The following is a 20,997-nucleotide window of genomic DNA, read 5'->3' as shown; positions in this document are numbered from 1 at the left end:
GAAGCTTTTGAAAACGATGGAGCATGTTTAGTCGGGTAACGCATTGTACCAATAGACATGTTTATACATGTAATGTTCATTTTGCAGTTATGTGCTATTCACTTTCACACTGTTGCTAAAGATATTTACTTTGCACGTTCTTCATTACTTCATTACAGTCCTAAAAAGATGACAGAAAATGTACTCACGATTGCTGTCCTGCGGCAAAACACGAGGGCAGTTGCGTTTTAGATCAATTCTGAGTGAGCACGCCGTGGGCAGTGGATGGTGAAATATTTCCGTAAATTAATTGATCCTGTCAGAAGAATTGCGTGAAACTTATTATGTCTGTTCCGTCTGTATCATCTCAGTGAGGTTTTATATATGCACAGTAAGGCGAATGTAACGCTTTCAGACATTTCAGTGTGGATGATAAACTTTGGGGAAAAAAATTGCTTTTTTTTGTTTTTTTAATTGCTTAAAAATGGCATCAACATCCGTTTATGTCATAACGTTGTTTAAAAAACTTTAGCCATGAAAACTTGCTTTAGCGACTTCACCTGAAATTTAATTAATTTCCCATGCGACCTGCGCCGCTAGCGGAGGCAGCCTCAAACTATCGTCTGCTACGAGTGCTGGAGGTCCGGCTGCGTACGGAAGCGAGTGAGGCTTTGCTGCGGTGAGATCTGGGGCTCGAGGAGAGGAGAGCTTGTGCGGGACGATGGTGGTGTCGAGCGAGGCGAGCTCGGGGCTTTGTACGGTCTATTGGCTAGAGCATGTGGCTGGTTGAGAAGAGCAGCGGCCGTGATGAAGCCTGGTGCCGTGTCTGGCGGGGAAAGAGTGATCATGGGGCTGGCAAATTGCGGCGGATCTGAAAAAATCCCCAGTATAGGTCTTTTCGTTGGACCGGAAATTGAATCTGTGATAAGATGGCAAAGGGAGAAACCGAATGCTGAAAGACAAGAGATAATGCAGGTAAGGCTGATTTGATTATTTATAGGGGTTCTCTCTTGTGCTGGTTGGATAGATGGTGTAATTACTAATGATGGACTGCCCGTGTTAATTATCTGCGCGTGCTCCTCCCGAAATTTGTTAATAAAACATCACTTACAGAACAAGGTCAAGTCAAGTCAAGTCAAGTCACCATTATTTATATAACACTTTTTACAATGCAGATTGTGTCAAAACTTTATGGTATTAAAAAAAGGGAAATAGTGTGCCATTCTCCTCTGGCCAGACGAGACCAGCAGTTTAATTCTAGGCTGCAGCAAAGTCAGATTGTGCAGAGGAATCATCTGGTTGACGTGGTCTTGTCCCGATGGCCGTCCAGATGACAAAACACTGTGTTGTCATTTAAACATGCATCAGACTTCAAAAGTCACAAGACTATGTCTAAAATATACAGCAAAGGAGCATCACTGAATGACTGTACATAACAAAAATACTTAATGCCAAAGACAAGGTGAAAAACCTTGTCAGGCAGTGAGATGATTGACAGCAGGGTATTCACTGTAATCCTGATTATTCCTCAATCTGACACTGTCGGGACAGTCCGCTTTCTTGTGGAAATGCACCACGGCATAATTCAGATCCTCAGCAGATGTGATGACGTTCTGAGAGTCACCAGTGGCTTTCTGAACACAGTCAGGAGAAACAGAGGGGTTTCTGGGTAATTGTTTCTGAGTGTCTTTAATGTTATCATAATCGCAACCAGAGTGAGAAACCTGCATAGAGACAGAGAAGTTATTTACAGCTCTGAAGATTTTCATGATGGAAGACATTAGAATTTATTCTCGTTTTGATTAAAAATAAACATATTTTATACAATTGCTGAACTAACCAGTTCATTTTTTCCTGCTCCAGTCTGAGATGACAAATCACCTCCTACCAAAACAAGAGTCTTAACTTAATAACATTATTTCACATTTCAACACTGCATGGAAATGTTTTCACACATCATCAAATATCTGTATGTTGTAGTTGTAGCCATTAGGAGGCGAAAGAATCATAATGAAAAAACAAATCTTCATTTTAAACCTGGTATGAACGGGAGTTTCTGTATCTAAAGGAGTTTTACCTCGAGAATGATGCTTCTTATAGAGAAATAGTAACAAGACACAAACGATGATCAGAACCAGAAGAACCAGAACGAGAGGAATGATCAGAGAAGAGCCTGAAAACACAGGAGAAACAATCAGATCAATCAATCTGATCACTCTGAACTGAATATCAGATCATATGTTTATATTTTAGCACACAGGCACCTTTTAACATGTTAGGAGACTCTGATGTGAAGTTAGATGTGGTTGTTTTGAAAACAGATGATGATGATGATGATGATGATGATGGTGGTGTTGATGATGATGGTAGTAATGATGGTGTTGCTTTTGGAACATCTGTATCTAAAAAAATAATAACATGGAGAGATAAACAAACAGTTTTTTTTAATGCACGGGTCTTGACTGATATCGTTCACACATCCTCTGTCCTGAATTCATGTTTTCTGAAGCACACACACCCAGAAAACAAAACTACAAGTTCTTAATTTGAGTTTTAGGAACTTAGAAGTGAGCACATGAGTAAAAAAAGAGCATAGTGAACAATACAAAACAGCACAAGTGAAAGAAAAAAAACATTTTAGTATTTTCATCTGCAAGCTTCCTTAAATGCAGTTTTAAATCTAGCACAAGTGTGATGAAGTAAACTCTCAGTTATACACAGAAACTGCAATTCTACTGCACATGCAACTGACAATTAGCAATACTGAGGCCAAATGAGCACACTAATGCTGCAACACCAAACACTGATGTAATACCAAATGACCACACACTTTCAAACTGTCTCTAGATGTCCATTTCCTGCATTCACACGCTGCTGTAGACTTTCCCAAGAAAATTGCTTGTAAATACTACAACTACAACTCAGTCTAAAGTATAACAGGCAAATGTGTTCTTTAATTATTGAAATATGAACCAAAATCTCAAGTGGACTTAAATATAAGTAAATATTTAAGGTCAAATATTTACGGTCAAAAGGAGTTCAGCTAAATAAAAAAAATTAAATAAAAAAAAGGAATCGTTGATCTAGAGAATTAAAACTACTGGTTAATAATGTTTTGAGAAGTTGTATGAACAGAAATGAGAATATGAATGAACAGGCAACACAAAAACAGAAGAACAGAACAAGAACAGCTCATGATGAAATTAACCAAGTAAATTATTATAAGAACGACATGAATAATAAAACGATCACAAATACAAACACTCACAATTGCATTTGAAGAACAGCATTATGATTCCACACAAAACACATTTTAATGTATAGACTGAAGAAATACATTTTTGGCAATGACACTTCCTCTTTTTAACTGTGCTTTGTGGCTTTGCTTTGTCAAATAGACAGCATTAAACTAATATAACCCTCTGTGTAAACCTGCAACATTCAAGCAACAGAGTATACAGTGATCTGTTGAATGGAAGCTAGATGTGATTTTGAATAACATTATGATTAATATCAGCAGGGCCGTAGCTGGGGTTTGCAGGCCCCGGATGAAGATTGTACCCGCGTGCCCTGTTTGAAATCGTGTAAATAGCACAAATAAATAAATAGAACAAAGATAGAAATTAAACAATGTTTACCTTTTTTCCTAGTTTGTAGGTGTTCAGGTATAGAACACCTGTACTTAGCTTGTTCTGAGCTAAGATGGCGCCGTGGATGGCAGCCATGGTTTGTCGCTCCTTGGTACTTGTACTTTTTTGTTTGTTTGTCCTGTCTTAAGCAATTGTTTTCCCGATCAGCTTTACTAGGAACAAACTCCTGGACATCAGAAATAGCACACCAAATAACTCTCTGCCGACATTTGAGCATTCAGATGTTTTACTGGACATTTTAGTCGGAGGAGCTGCGTTCCTATACAAGTGCTCCTGGCGACGCAAGCGAGGGAAGTGCGCCGGCGCGCTCGTAAAATTCCGACAGCGTGGTTTTAGGACTCTGCTGCCGAGCATTCAGCTGGCAAATCTCCATAAATCAGACAAACTACGACTCCTCACCTGCACAAACAAGGACTTTTTAAACTCCGCGGCGCTCTGCTTCACGGAAACCTGTCTGAACGGATCCATCCCGGACAGCGCTAAATCTAACGGGCTTCCAGTTGTTCAGAGCAGACCGCGTCACCGAGTCGTTGGGGAAAACTAGAGGCGGTGGATTGTTTTTATATCAATGAAGGCTGGTGTACAGACGTGAAAGTTGTAAAGAAGATGTGCTGCCCAAATTTGGAAGCTCTCTTCACTAACTGTAAGCCTTTTTATTCACTGCGGGAGTTTATTCTGGTGTGTGTGTACATTCCTCCTGACGCGCATGTGAGCGCCGCGCTAGAACTGTTGGCCGATCAGATCACACACACAGAGCAGCGTTATCCGGACTCTTTCATTATCGTTCTCTGTGATTTTAATAAAGCTAATTCCACCCGTAAACGGCCTAAATATAGACAGAACATCACATGCCCCACCAGAGACAGCAATATACTGGACCACTGCTACACTGTTTTAAAGGGGTCATATGATGTTGCTAAAAAGAACATTATTTTGTGTATTTGGTGTAATGAAATGTGTTTATGCGGTTTAAGGTAAAAAAAACACATTATTTTCCACATACTGTACATTATTGTTTCTCCTTTATGGCCTGCCTTTCTGAAACGCGTCAATTATTACAAAGCTAATCTGTCTGAAAAGCAAGGTGTGCTGTGATTGGCCAGCTATCCAGTGCATTATGATTGGCCGAATACCTCAAGCATGTGATGGAAATGTTACGGCCCTACCATACTGTGATGATGCCCTGTCAGGCCAGAGCGATGATTCAAAAACATGACAACCCATTATAAACGAAGCATTCGTTGCATCCAGTGGGGACATAATTATGGATTATAATGACTTATACTGTCTTTTTACACGTTGCGTTGCATCGCGCCGCGTAAACATAAAACTATGTCTGCATTTGGGATCAGAAAAATGACAAACAACAAGCCCTACCCTACACTGCCCAAAAAACCCACTGATTTCTAGTCATGTCCATTTTTGGAAGGCCAAACAAAGTAGTTTCGCTTTCACAACGAAACACACAGCGCTTTCACGACATGGCGGCGGCAACAACAATACTATAGCAAGAATAAAAGTTACACCTTCTTTCTTTTTCGTGAACATTTGGGCGGCGTTATGCAAATCTTCCCACATAGTGACGTAGACATGTGGGGGCGTGTTAGAACGAGCAATTTTACGTAGGTGTGGCTGACTCTTAACTTTTATAAAGAATATCTCTTTGGATTTGAGACTTTAGTCTTTGTAACTTTACAGATCTTCTTTATGCACCAAGAGCTTGTAACCCTCCAAAGAGAAAGGAGAAATTTTAATCGCATCATATGACCCCTTTAAAGGATGCATACCACTCTGTCCCCCGAGCAGCACTGGGAGTCTCTGATCACTGTTTGGTTCATCTTCTACCAGCCTATAGGCAGAAACTCAAATCTGCTAAGCCTGTAGTAAAAACTGTAAAGAGATGGACTGCTGAAGCAGAGCAAGATTTACAGGCCTGCTTCGAACTTACTGATTGGAGTGTTTTTGAGGCTGCAGCTACTGATCTGGATGAGCTCACTGACACCGTGACATCCTACATTAGTTTCTGTGAGGACATGTGTGTACCCACCAGGACTTATTTAACATTTAACAACGACACACCTTGGTTCAGTGCAAAACTCAAACAGCTTCTCCAGGCCAAAGAGGACGCCTACAGGAGTGGGGACAAAGACTTGTACAAAGCGGCCAAATACACACTGAATAGGGAGATAAGAGTGGCAATGTTAAACTACTCTGGAAAGCTAAAAAACTGTTTTAAATTAATGACTCTACATCAGTGTGGAAAGGCCTGAAAGCCATCACCAGCTACAAGACCCCGTCCCCCAGCACTGAGGCCAATCAACAACTGGTTGAAGACCTGAACGAGTTTTACTGCAGGTTTGAAAAGCAAAAGCCTGGTCTGACACCCCACACCCACTCCGACCATCTCACAGCACAGCCATCAACAACCTCCCCCTCCCTCCCCCCAACTGTTTCTCAACCTGTACTCAAGACCTGTGAAGAGGATGTATGCAAAGTCTTCAAGACTTCAGGAGAAACCCCCCTGCTCTCCCCCCACTCACCATCATGAACAGCCCTGTGGCTGCAGTGGAGTCATTCAGATTCCTGGGAACCACCATCTCACAGGACCTGAAGTAGGACATTCACATTGACTCCATTGTGAAAAAGGCCCTTCAGAGGTTGTACTTCCTTCGTCAGCTGAAAAAGTTCAACCTGCCACAGGCGCATATGACACAGTTTTACTCAGCTGTTATTGAGTCGGTTCTGTGCTCCTCTATATCTATCTGGTTTGGGTCAGCCAGCAAATGAGATACAAGAAGACTGCAACGGACTGTTAGGACAGCAGAACGGATCATTGGTGTGCATCTGCCCAGTCTTCAGGACTTGTACAACTCAGGTAACATCATCAAAGACCCCTTTCACCCCGGACACAACCTGTTTGCACTTCTCCCTTCAGGCAGATGCTACAGATCTCTGTGCACTAGAACATCTAGGCATAAAACAGTTTTTCCCCCATGCCATCTCCAGCTTAAACAGCTAACAAATGAATCATTATCTGTGTTCTGTAATTCATTTCTGTAATACATTCTACATCCTTAATTATTACCTCTTTCTCAAATATTATGTAAATACATATGCATATCTCTTTATTTATACAGTTCTATATAGAGTTAATAATGCACACATCTGTACATAAATCTACTGTTCCAGATTCATACACATTATTTATTGTTAAGTTTTTACTATTTTAAATGTTTTTTTTTCTGTTCTCATGTCAGATGTGTATGTATGTATATATGTATGTACCAGGAGCACCTTAAAAAAAACACAACAAATTCCTTGTGTGTTTGCACACCTGGCGAATAAAGCTAATTCTGATTCTGATTCTGAAACCGAATTATCAAATGTAAAATAGCATTACATAGTCTTCACTGAATGAAATATAGAGTAATTCTTGTTAAAACTACAAATTAATTCAGTCAAGAGCAGTGAGTGATTTTCTCTTTTATTTATTTTTTTCTCCATATAGTGGACTTCAATGGTAGCCAATGAGTTGAAGGTCCAAATTGCAGTTTCAATACAGCTTCAAAGGGCTCTACACAATCCCAGCCAGGAATAAGTGTCTTATCTAGTGAAACAATTGGCCATTTAAAAAAAATAATAATAATAATTTAGACATTTTTTAACCATAAGTTCTTGTCTTGCACTAACTCGACCTCACACATTACGTAGTCATGACAAACAATCAGAGTAACGCCGGAGCAGAAGGTGGTGGTAATGCACCAATACGCTGGATGCCAACCGCCGTAAAAATATAAGAAGAAGAAGAATCAGAGTAACTGACCAAAGCACTGAACACGCTGGATTAAGAAGTTGTTTTAAGGATTTACCATTCCAGCATCTCACTTGTTTTGGATTATCACTGACTTTGGATTTTATATACACTGGTGGACACTTTTACACTGGAACTTGCAACACAAGGATTCTTACGGACTGTGTTGAAACTGCAATTTGAACCTTCAACCTGCTGATCCACATTGAAGTCCACTATTTGGAGAAAAATCCTGGAATGTTTTCCTTTAAAACTTTAATTTATTTTCGACTGAAGAAAGAAAGACATGAACATCTTGGATGGCATGGGGGTGAGTAAATTATCAGGAAATATTTATTCTGGAAGTGAACTAATCCTTTAAGGATGCCGACAGCAGCTGGTATATTAGGCATGGTCACTTTAAGAGACAATGCATCCAATATAATGATACACATCCGATTTCTTTCTCAACTCTTTACATTCACTAAAGACATAAACAACAGTTTTTTGAGGATATATTTATCCATTTATATATTTGTCCATTCCAGCGCAAGAAGAGGCAAAACTCAATTTGGTGTTCAAGGGCTGTGAGATGCGGCCCTCTGCGTGCATGCTGTGTGCACAGAACACAGTGTGCAAATACTCCATTGTGTTCTTTGGCGTCTTGTGCTTGAATGATTTAAAATCTCTTGAATGTTTAAATTGGCAAGGCTTATTAACATGTGCAGATGACAGTCTTCCGTGATGACATGCAGCAGTGGCCCGTCAACTGTCCTTAGTCTTTTATGTTGGCCTCGGGCAATCGGTTAAAATTGCCGTGGGCCCCTATAATCATCTTCATGGTGAAGCGAGTCCTCATGAGTCAGTGTGTATTCAGTTTTAAGTCCTCACTGGGATAGAAACACAGACACACATACACACACGTGCGAATATGTTGTGTTCCCATGTTTTATGAGGACATTCCATAGGCATAATGGTTTTTATACTGTACAAACTGTATTTTCTATCGCCCTACACCAACCCTACACCTAAACCTACCCTCACAGGAAACTTTCTGCATTTTTAGATTTTCAAAAAACTTCATCCTGTATGATTTATAAGCTTGTTTTCTCATGGAGACCTAAAAAATTTCCCCACAAGGTTAAAATGTACTGTTATTACTATCCTTGTGGGGACAGTTGGTCCCCATAACGTGATACATATCAGGTTCACACACACACACACACACACACAGACAGACAGACAGTCTCTGCGTCTTCATTTTAGATCATGTGTCTTTTTGCACTTGATTAAGACATTCATTATGTTCTGAGTGTAAATCTGATATTGCAAGATAAAAATACATTATATTTGCCATGGTTATTGATCTTCTGGTGTTTTTTTTAAATACAGAATAACATGTGTGAACCACAATAATTACAGTCAGTGTTGAGTGTGATTATGTTGTGGGTTTGAGGTTTGAGGGTTTCAGTCACCTGTTAAAACATTCAGCTTCACTTCAGTGTAGGAATCTTTACTGATACGGATATCAACTCCACACTGGTACGTCCCAGAATCCTCTTCACTTAGATTTATGATGGTCACAGTGAAAACTGCTGCACTTGTGTTGTCATACAGAGAGAATCTTCCAGAATCAACCCATTTATCTTTGTCTTCAGTCTTGATGAGGTCAGAGCATCCTGGATTGTGTCCTTTACAAAAATACTTTGCTTTGTCTGTATATTTTCTCTCATATTTGCATGTGATGTTGATTCTTCCTCCTGAATATCCTGTCACACTGATGGAGCTCACCACACCTACAACAAACCAGCATCTTAATTCAACAATAATATATTCATGAGACTGAATAGAGATAAACTTTTACATTTCATAGACAACATGCACTTAAGTTAAAGGCTATCTTCCTGTTGCAAATCTGTACTGTTTTAGTGCTGTTCCCTGATTCATGTGATTGTTAGATTGTTGGATTCTTACCAGGAATCATCAGCAGAGTGAAAGTCCAGATGATCTTCATTCTTCTCTCTTATTCAGTGATCTTCTCTGTTGTTAGTAGATTCAGTTCTTCTGAAGCTCTCGATGTGTGTTCAGATGAGTTTTAGTGTTTCTTTCCTGGTTACATGTTTAACATGAACTGATGATGAATGTGACAGAGACGCCCACTTCCTTCCACTTCAGAGAGAGAGAGAGAGAGAGAGAGAGAGAGAGAGAGAATTATAAAACCAAAGAAAAATAAATGGAACACTGACAGATGCTCAGCGAAAAAAACTCAGAATTGGATCCAACCAAAAACAGTCAGCCAGAAAACCAGGACCTCTGCCATCATTACTGTGAGGCACTAAGGCAATACAAAGCCACACTCTGCTGGAAAAAAAGTTACATTTCTTCAGGACCAGTTTTAACAAATCTTTTTAAATTCTGGGATAAATTGAAAGTATTATACAAATCAAATCAAGAAGATCTGGCTATCCAAGATGGAGACATATGGAAAAGTAATTTCCAAGAATTATATAGCTCAAGTGAAGTTCAAAACTCTGATCAAAATGAAAAAAAAAGACAAAATAGACATTTTGGAAAAATCAGTTAAAGTTAATCAAAACCCTTTAGATTTCCCCATAACAATGCAAGAGTTGGAAGATAAAATGCAAGGCCTCGAGCCCAAGAAAGGCTGCAGTGTTGAAGGCATCCTGAACGAGATGCTGAAACACACAGAGCAAAACTCTTCAATGATGTTCTGTGTGTAAGTTTCTTCCCTGAGATCTGGAACCAGGGCCTCATCAGAGACTAACTGGACCTCAACAACCAAGGTATCTGTGTGAACGGTAACCTGGGGAAGGTTTTGTGCAGCATTTTAAACACAAGACTTTTAAACTTCCTTATGAAACACAATGCCTTGAATACATGTCAACTTGGTTTCCTCCTAAAATGTCGCACATCTGACCACATCTTCACATTACAGACATTAATTGATTAATGAATTGAAATGTACATCAAAACAAAATATATATTTTTTGCTTGTTTCATAGATAGCAAGAAAGTATTTGACTCAATCTGGCATGATGGATTAAATCTGAAACTAATTGACAATGGTATAGGGGGAAATTCTATGATTTGATGAAATCAATGTACTCAACCAGTCAATGTGCTGTCAAAATTGGAAACAAAAGCATTTTTTTCTTCAAGGGTGTGGAGTGAGACAGGGTTGCAGTTTAAGGCCCACCCTCTTCAAAATTTACATCAATCAATTGGCTAATACACTACACTGTTAAAAAAATGCTGTAAAAAAACGGCCATATTCTACAATCCCGTAAAAAAACAACGTATTCTGGGTAATATTTGTTGTTTTCGAGAAAGTAGCCTTCTGCAGTCCTTGTAGTAACAGAGTTCATATTCGACACTCAGAGACTGTTTCAAATCACACCCTACACCCTCATTCACTATTCCCTACATGAGTTTACTAATACAGTCCACCTGACAGAGAGAATGAACACTAATGAGTGAATTCATACACTGATGAACAGCTGATGTTAAAGGCAGAGTAAGTTATTTCTGGTAGCCAATGTTGATATTTGAAATCACCAAAACAAACATGCCCCTACCCCAAAACGTGAGTGGCGCGGTGCAACAAATTCCGACAGAAAACTGCTGCCGGGTTCTATTTATGACGTGCTGACACAAATTTCAAATGATTTTCAACGGTCGCTTGATCGCGTCCAGTGTAGGCAGACTTTAGCTGTTGTAGACACGGTGTTACTCACCTATCGAGAAGAAACAAAGCAACCTCAGCGTCCGATCGCAGGCCTCCGCTCCTTGAGTTCTCTCCAGTGCTGGAAAGCTGATCCGATATTTACACGGGTCCTACTTCTTGCCTTATCGTTCCGCAGACATTTTCCTCTTTTGTTTTTTGTCCGCCATCTCTATCTTTCTGTCGTTGGGCTCGGCTAATGTCCGTCCCATGCACTGAAAGCTCTCTCCTCCACATCACGAGTAGACACGCCCCTTATTGCTGATTGGCTACAAGTTTGTTTTGTTATTCGGCCCGACTCAGTTTTCTAAAGTGTTTTTGAAAAATCACATACCCCACCTTTAACAAGCAGAATCACTGACGAAAAGAGAAACACAAGAACTACAACTGACTTCAGCCACAGCCTTAGATGAAATCAACTGAATTAAAACAGCAGAACACGATCAAACATCTCCACACACAGCATTACAGTTTGACTTTGTCATATATCTACAAAAAATATTTGAGAATAAACAGAGGTTTAGATGTTTTATTGAGAACGTTTTGTTCACCTCACCATCGAGGCGATCAGTGTTTGCTTTAGTTGTGCTCTTGACCCTTCACTTTATCATACTAGCTTGTCTGGTTGTAATTGAGTATGTAATGCGTATTTGTTATAGCAATGAAAGTGTGGAAAATTATGTTTTAATGATTCTGTTTAATTATTGATAATGGTGTAATTATCATTTTGTGGCCTAATTCACTGGTTTCGCTCAATGGCTGATCTTTAAAACTAAAGTGTTGGTTTCCTCTTGTTTCATGTTATTTAAGATAGCTATATGACACTACGAACTGAGTAAACATTTATAATGGATTTTCAGAATATCTTATTATTAAAGACTTTAAAATAAGGCATCTCTGAGACACACAGAGACATCAAGAATCAGCACATGAATCCCAACAATGGTGACAATCAAAAGCTTCATGCTGCAATGCATGCTGGGTACCAGCACAGCACAAAACTCATCCATGACTCCCAGCATGCACTGCGGCATAAATAAATTATGCAGCTGAATGGTCCACTTATTTTCTTTAATTCTTACTAGGTGCTTTTATTTTTGCTTTTGTGTTGAGTTTTAGTAGCGTGTTTTGTGATGTTCAGAGTCCATCTGTTTATTCAATTTTTGATTGTCACCATTGTTGAGATTCATACGCTGATTCTTCATGTGTGTTTCATAGCATACTAAAGATATTTATTGTGCGAAGTGTGTGTAATATTTCCTAATAGTTCGCTTGCTCTAATGTGTTATCATGACTTTACTTTAGCATGATAAGAGACGCTTGTCAAAATATGAAAATTGGCTTTAAAAGATGGTATTGTCATTTGCAGATCATAATCAACAGCATCACATATTGTGGATTTTACCTTTTTTACCACAACTATTATGTTGAAAAATTCAATGGTTAAAACAATCAAATGAAAATGATGTTGCAAAATCAAGGTTCAAGATCTAAGGGTTAAATGTGTAAGATGGAAAAAACAGCATGAAATGTAATTTAACAGTAATAAACTGTAATTATTTTATGGCCACAAACTGTAAAAAAAACAGTTATTTACTGGCAGCATGGTTGCCAGTAAATAACTGTTTTTCTACAGTTTGTTGCCGTTAAGTCCAGGAAAAAACAGCAATATACTGTAAAACGTAAGAGTCAGATTTACCAAATGAAAAAAGTTAATTTGACTGAAATATTTGTGAACATCCATAGAAAAAAGTTATGCAAAGTCATGAACTGATAAGGAGATTAAATATTGAACTGAGCTGTATTAATGTGTTTTGGCACAAGAGAGATCTGTTAGTTTAATGTAGTTTTGTGGGTCATCATTGTGCTGGAGAGTAGAGCCTGTGCTTCAGTCAATGATGAGCCACAAACACTGATGTTCTGCTGCTTTATTTAAAGACCGTAACTGTGGAGTTGCTGATACAGTAATGATCTTTGTTACTTCATCACACACACGTGTGCTGTAGCTAAAAGTGAACTACAGTGATTTGAATTAAAGTCATGTTTTTAGTTATTTTGCTGTTGTACATTAAGTGTTTGCAGTTGTATACTAAGAAATATTCCTTCTCAGTGGACTCAAATGAAATAAGTTCAGAGTACTAATATCATATGAATGCTAGTTTTAAAACTCGAAGTGTTTGAAGCAATGGGAGTGGAGTTAATTTCCATGGTAGAATTACGGTAAAACACTGTAAACATTTAGAGTTGTAAATTAACGGTTGAAAGCTGTAAATTAACAGTACCTAACTGGCAACCCTGCTGCCAGTAAATTACTGTTATTTAATGGCACAATTTTTTACAGTGTAGAACACTCCCCTACTCAAAGTCTCACTTAACATGACACAGAAATTAAGTGCCTCCTCTATGCAGATGACCTGGTTCTCCTGTTGGACAGCTTGAATCTGCTGGAGAGTTACTGCCAGACCTGGGTCCTGACAGTAAACCTCCAAGAAACTAAAGTCATGATCTTTCAGAACCACTCCAGACCTCAGGGACTAACACACACATTCACACTATCACACAGAACCACTGAAACCACAAAAACATACAATTAGCTTGGCCTAAAATCACCTCAATGGGTAACTTTACTTTGTCTGTGAATGAGCTCAAAGGGAACGCTCAAAGGGCTTTCTATGCCATACAAAAGATCAATTAAAATTGACATCCCAATCCAAATCTGGCTCAAACTTTTCAAATCAATAATTGAACCAATTGTACTATATGGCAGTGAGGTGTGGGTCCATCTATAAAATGTTACTTTCTAAATTTGGAAAAAACATCTAACTGAAACTCTACATCTAGGTTTCTGTAAAAGAACACTCCAAGTACAAAGAAAAACACCAACAATGGATTGGAATGGAAACACCTAAATACAAGCGACCACAGCACATACCATTATAAAGGCCTAAAACACCAAGAGCTGAAACCCACAAAGAGTCCCCTCCTTCAGCTGCTGCTGAGACTGACAGAGATCAGCCAGCCTCAGGACTCACACACACTCTCAACCATTCGGCCCACACAGATCATCAACACAGAGAAAGACAAGTATGTCACCCATTGGACAAACACCATTAAAAACAACTCAAATTAGAATGTTATTTGGCACTAAATCAAGAGTACTCCATGGCAAACTACCTGAGCACAGTGACTGATGTGAAACTCAGGAAAACCATATAGAGATGGGCGGGTGCAGAGAGATGTGAGTCTCCCATGAGGAGAGAATCTGCTCCCACTGCAGTCTGGGAGAGATCGATACAGAGCAGCACTTCCTCAAAATGGCCCAAATGCCAAACCATGAGAAACCACTTGTCATAAGAGGAAACTTTATAATTGTTCAACAGGTTGCATTTATTTAACAGATTCCATGAACTGCACACTTGCTTGAACTTTGTAAATCATCTACCAGGTTCTCAATCTGAATAGGGGTGGAGGTCCCTCCAATCGGGTACAATATGATTGGCCAACATAATGAAGCTGGTTCCACACATCTCCCCTCTTTTGAAAATAAAAATTTGTTTCCCCTTTAACACGAAACAAATTATCAATGTTATAACACAACATTCCCATTTGTTTCCTTCAACAACAGTTTAAACAAATTAAAGAGCAACATAATGTAATTTTACTGTAATTATGTTTTCTTTCTTTCACTTACACTTTTCTTTTTTTTCTATTTATTTCATTTTTTTCAACAATAACCACAAATTAAAACTAAAATCCGCCTCTGTAAACTGAAACAGTCAATTTCTGTCCAGGTAACGTTTTGGCGTTTTCACAACTCTCCCACTGGAAGTCACAACTGGTGGTTTAATGTCCAGTAAAGGTGCAGCTGGGGCAACTGTGTGAGTATTTGAATGTTCAGTCCCAGTCCCAGAAAGAGCTGGTTCCTTTTCTCCCTGAGGTTCAGCACAGATTGTAGCATCTGGTTGCAATTGCATTGCTTGCAAATGTTTCCTGTTTTTGCGCAGGACAGCTCCATTTTGAGTTTGCACCATGTACGATCTTGGTCATGATGTTTTGTTCAGCACAACGGTTTGTGTTTTCCAGTCTCTCTCACTGTCCAGAAGGACCTTCTCGCCAGGATGTAATTCAGGCAATGCACGAGCAGAGTGTCTCCGGTCATTGAAGAACTTGTAAGACTTCTTTGCAGCTTTATCCTTCCTCTCCACTGCTTTACAATCATTGGGTCGAGGTTGGTATTTTTCCTCAAGCATGCAGGTTGGTTCTAATCTGCCGACCAGTCATTAGCAGAGGCGGATAATCCAGCGGTCAGAAAGTAAAAGTCCTGCCATATGTTTATTCCACCCATGAACTCAGCAGCTGATTTCAGCAGAGGAGGAACCACGTCATTCCTTTCAAGTCACAAACGAGACACGAGTCAAAGCCCAAGTTATCAAAGAGTTAAATTTAATGAGATAATTAAGGGACTAATTAAATGATGATTGTGCATTAGTGATGAACACCTGCTGTTATTGAGAATTACAGAGGATCAGATGTTGATGTTTTACTGGTTAAAATGAGATCATGTAGATCAGTGTTTGCTTTAGTTGTGCTCTTGACCCTTGACTTCTTGTCTTAGATCTCTCTGTGTAGTAATGCATGTGGAGTAGGTATGCAGTGAGATCAGTGCTGTGCAGTGAACAGCTGTCAACTGTTTTCAAATGATGAGCTAATCATCAGGGGCCAACCAGATCAGTTTTTTATTTTTGTTTTATATGTTTTGATTTTGAAGAACTATCCTTGTTAATCTATAGCATGCAATGGAAATGTTAAGCTAACAATCAAATTGAATTTATTTTAAATCTACATAATGTATTTAAACAATCAATCTCTTGTGCAATTTAAACACACAGACATCAAGAACCAGCATATGAATCTCAACAATGGTGACAAAATGCTTCATGCTGCAATGCATGCTGGGTAACACCATAGTAAAAACTCCCATCATGCACTGCAGCATGAATAATTATTGTCACCACTGTTGAGGATTATATGATAAGTTTTCATGTCTAAAAGCCTGAGCAAATAAAGCTCTTCTTTTTTTTCAATATTTAATCATTATGGTGGCATTTGTTTATGACTTTTTTTCTATTCTGTAACAGCTGAATGTTAGTCAATAAACCAAAGATAGGCACTTCACAATATTCACTTATATGAGTTAACAGCAGAGCGTGTATGCTGCTTCTTCAAGCTTTTACTTCAGCAATGCATAATTGTTTGTTGTGCAACAGTAATGAAAGTGCTTAAAAGCAAATCACTTTGAATTTTAAAATGGGTCAAGAGTCCAACTAAAGCAAACACTGATCTCCATGATGGTGACATAATTTTAACCAATAAAACATCAACATCTGATCCTCTGTAATTCTCATTAACAGCAGGTGTTCATCACTAATGCACAATCATCATTTAATTAGTCACTTAATTATCTCATTAACTTTAACTCTTTGAGGACTTGGGATTTGACTGGAGACTCGTTTGTGACTTGAAAGGAATGACTTGGTTCCTCCTCTGCTGAAATCAGCTGCTGAGTTCATGGGTGGAATAAACATATGGCAGGACTTATCGCCTCTGATCATGAGAATGAAAGAGGAAATCTCTCAGGGCAAATAAAACGGTAAAAGTCGGACAAAAACAATAAAAGAATGGGAGCATTCCACACCATGGCAGCCATACGTAGTGCCATCTTGATCAGTGTTTATGTTGTTTTATTATTATTATTATTGAAAATAATAGTTTTGTTGGAAGTTGTAACATTTGCTTTAGTTGAGAAACTGATCCTTGGCTTTTTAATTTACTTTGGCAAGGTTATGTTAATAGAATGTTTTAAAAGAACATCCTTGGAACGTTGGAAAGATTTATAGCCTTTCCCATAGTTATTGTTCCTAACTTTTCACTTAAATTTATGTAAAGCTTATACAAATGTTAGAATGAAACACTTTCAAAACACAATAACAATCAGCGATACTAAAACTTTTTTTATTATTATTATTAAAATACTGAAAAAAATCTGTAGGCTATAATGCATTGATCTGACTATGCAATGCCACCTGAAAACATGTGATTTGAATGACAGGTTATTTTATAACAATACACAAGCACGCCTCCAGTGAAAAGTTTTCTTTGGTATATTAGATACCTGAAGATTTTCTCAGCTCCAACAGACAGTGGTCATTGAGTTAAATGCCATGAGAATATTACATTTATTTTTACCGCTATATTTATTTTAAAACATAGAATGTACATTCCACAAATAGAGCCCTGTGTTATAAAAGGCATATTTTAACACCATTTCACATTTGGTGTGATGTCATAATGACGAACAGTTTAATTGTTTACTTGGTTTATAGGGCTAATTAAACTAAGAAAAATTTTTCTTCATTTTTAAAATTCAGTTTTCTGGAAAGAAAAACCCATTCACACAATGTGATAGACAATAATGGGAATTCTCACGAACGTCAAATAAAACTTCTACCCCTCTATCAGACAGCTCATCTGCACTCATTTATACACTTACTGGTCGAAGATGTGCCTTATCTGACTGAAATTATATCAGACATACGATAAAACAACTGTAAATTACAGTCCATAAAAACAGTTTTTAAACTGAGCCAACCGAGATAAGGTAAAATTGTATAAGCAGTAATGATGCATACCGCAACTGAAACTGTTATTATATTATCTATATGCATATCTGTGACTTTACGGTCACCTGTAAACTGGGATGCTGCAAGTCATGTGATCAGGCTACTATAAATAGACCTAAAGTTTGAGCAAATGTTGGTCAGAAACACCTGCGGCACATGCTTCTTGTCCTCCTGAAGGACCTTTTATCACTTAAACCTTCAGAAGACTTTCTGAGTTTTAGGATTTGAGAATTTTTCCAAATCAGATTACCGCCTCAGATTAAGGTCAATTTGCAAGTCATGGGTTGCGGGAACAGCAAGGAAGGATGTGAGAACTGTCAGGACAACTGTGATAACGGATGCAGCTGCACATGTCATGACAGCACAAGTGTGAACGAAAACCGTGAAAGGTGCATGGAATGTGCGGATCTCTGCCTGGAGCATTGTCCTGACATCCTGGAACAGCTGGGAACATGCTTTCAATGCGGTTCAGAAGAGTGAGTAACATTAGATTAATAATCACTCTATTAATCACTGCTTCCTACAAAATGACTTTTTTTAAACTCCCTCCAGACTGAGAAGCTTTAATGAATGTTTATTAAAAAAAATGGAAGCAAAATCTGTGCCTAACCATGAGCTCGTTACACCTTTAACAGGCTATTTAACAGAGTAACAATCATAATAATAATGGTAACAATATACACTGTTTTAATAAGCATCCTTACGACAGCATGGATTGATGTCACCCTATTAAACATCATTACATTTATTCTTTAAACAAGGGGGTAAAAGCCACAATTTGTGGATTAAGAAAATAATTATAAAATTCATGTAATATATAGAAAACACTCTCTGTAAGATTTTTTTTTTTTTTAAGGATTTTTAGTCTAAGGTAGATTTTTTACTTTAAAAGAAGAATAAATTGTGTGTATACCTATAATCTTTTTTTTTTCTCTTCCCAAGAGAAACTGAGTGAATGGCATTCTGGAGGCCATGCAGCGTTCAGGACGGGTTACAGCTCCTGCAGAAAGGAACATCATCCTGTTCATAAAGACCATGTTATCTGTACAAATATATTTGCAGCCAGAAGCACGTGAACAAAATAGCTGATGAATTTAAAGCAGAAATTCATTAACCGTATACAGCAAAACTGAAAACTAGTAATTAACACATTAGTGATAAATTAACACTATCTGACCTGAAAAGTGAAAAATCCTCTGTTAAATGAACACTGTTGAGTGTTTATATAAAACACACAACAGAGTTTTAAAGAAACACTGAAACGGTGCTAGAGTTAATGAGATAATTAAGTGATTAATTGAGTGATGATTGAGCATTAGCGATGAACAGCTGCTGTTAACAAGCACAATCACTCAAAAAAAAAAGAGAAACAACAAGAACAGAAACCGTAGAAGCAGAAACCCAACTACATGACAAAAAAGATTGCTTTACATAAGTTTAACTAAAACCTGTTAATACAGAAAAACCTTGTGTTTGGGCTCAAAAGGGATAACGAGAATCACTGATGTATTTTATTTATTAAAAAAAAAAAAAGTTTGTTACTACAGTGGGCCTTACTGTCTCGATTGAACCTTTGATCCAAGTGTTAAATGTAAATGTATATAACATTTTTGCAACATGTCATCACGAAGATGTTTAAAATAAACCAGAAACATCTCATGCCCGTTGCTCTTATATGTATCAATCTGAGTTAAAGAGAGTCTATCTCAGACTGTCAGACTCAGATTACTTTCACGTAGCAGCAATAAAAACATAAAAAACATGGTTGTCTTGTATTTTTTTTCTCTCTCTCTCAGATCCCACTCCCAGACTGCTTTTAACCAAAACTGTGAATGTATCCAGCATGCAATGCAGCATTAATAGATTATTACACTGTAAAAAAAAAAATCCACCTACAGTATTTCAACTGAAGATCTGTTGCCTTAAATTAAGTGCAGTCGAACTGGCTGTACAAGTCATTTCAACATATATAATATAGAACTGAGTTTTTAAAAAAATGAGTTGATTCCGGTAAAACTTATTCAATTAGCTTATTTTGATCAGTTAATGTGAAAACCTGCGTTGCCATAACTAACTGCTCATATTTGTATAGCATACTTGTTTTGATTTGATTTAAGGTTCACTTTTAGCAGTTTGTGTTTTTGGAATAATGAGTTGATAATTTGTGTTGTCGTTCAGTGTCACCATTGTTATGTTGTGTATGTAGAGTACTGATGTCTGTGCATCATTAGGTGATGCTTAAAATCTTCTATAACAAGACAATTTCACATTTTTCACATATGTATCAGCATTACATTCATTGTTGTGAAAGATCCATCAAAAAACAGTTATGAATTTATAGTTACTGGTAATTAATTATGCTTAAATAAAGCTAAAATAAAGTAGTTTGACTAAATTAAATCAACCAGTTAGCTTATTTCAGATTCTATATTGTCATCGTTTTAAGATTGATTTAGATCATGATTTTGAATATGAATATACACTATGTAAGATCCCAAGCAAATGGAGCACTAATCAGCAATAAAACAATTACATTTCTTACTGTCACAGTTATGTTCTGCTATGTGGACTTTTTTTTAATATTCTGTTCTGTTATCTTTAGTTCCTGTTTCTCTGCTCTGTTTAGTTTCAGTTTCCTTGGTTTCGGATTATGTTTTGTTTGTTTCTATGGTTACAAATCATTATCACCTGTCTAGTGTTTCAAAGTGAAAGTGATATGTGTCTGACGTGACATACCCATGTATGGTTGAGGATAAGGGAGCGGATAACCTTAGCTTTCGGTTCCAAAATCGGAGGGTACTTTCAGGGTATGTAAGTATATATAGTTGTATGATATGTTAATTATAAAGCGGTAATATAATAATAAGTTAATATATTATTCATTTATTTATTTTATTGGCATATATAACAGTTATAAAACACTATTATGACAAGGTATGTTTAATTTATTATATAAATATAAAAAAAAGAAAAAAATATATTGCACAACCGTCAGTTAGGTGGCGATATGCAGAGGTGGGACTTTCAAGTCACAAGCAAGTCTTCAAGTCAAATCCCAAGTCCTCAAAGAGTTAAACTTAATGAGATAATTAAGTGACTAATTAAATGATTATTGTGCATTAGTGATGAACAGCTGCTACTGTTCATCCTTCTGTG

The 20,997-nt window shown here is 37.7% G+C and overlaps 1 protein-coding gene across 1 annotated transcript; it reads right to left on the bottom strand.

The window, feature by feature from the left end:
* Nucleotides 1-1,454: 1,454 nt before the first annotated feature.
* On the bottom strand, nt 1,455-9,496 carry LOC107570891 (CMRF35-like molecule 2). Its single transcript, XM_016257171.1, has 6 exons — nt 9,394-9,496; nt 8,895-9,215; nt 2,244-2,381; nt 2,057-2,152; nt 1,820-1,863; nt 1,455-1,703 (listed from the first exon to the last, which is right to left on the bottom strand). The coding sequence occupies exons 1-6, from the start codon at nt 9,431-9,433 to the stop codon at nt 1,455-1,457; spliced, it is 888 nt and encodes a 295-aa protein (XP_016112657.1). The 5' UTR covers nt 9,434-9,496.
* Nucleotides 9,497-20,997: the final 11,501 nt, after the last annotated feature.

Source organism: Sinocyclocheilus grahami, unplaced genomic scaffold (genome assembly GCF_001515645.1).
Source record: "Sinocyclocheilus grahami isolate Dianchi unplaced genomic scaffold, SAMN03320097.WGS_v1.1 scaffold1520.1, whole genome shotgun sequence".
NCBI lineage: Eukaryota > Metazoa > Chordata > Actinopteri > Cypriniformes > Cyprinidae > Sinocyclocheilus > Sinocyclocheilus grahami.
The sequence above is the reverse complement of the archived record's forward strand: the minus strand, read 5'-3'. Positions and strand labels throughout refer to the sequence as shown.

Excerpts from the sequence above, each read along its gene's own strand:
- LOC107570891 (XM_016257171.1), bottom strand. The coding sequence starts at position 9,433 with ATGAAGATCATCTGGACTTTCACTCTGCTGATGATTCCTG. Across the intron at positions 9,216-9,393 it reads CACTCTGCTGATGATTCCTG|GTGTGGTGAGCTCCATCAGT; the intron begins GTAAGAATCCAA and ends GGTTTGTTGTAG. Across the intron at positions 1,704-1,819 it reads GAGCAGGAAAAAATGAACTG|GTTTCTCACTCTGGTTGCGA; the intron begins GTTAGTTCAGCA and ends GTCTCTATGCAG.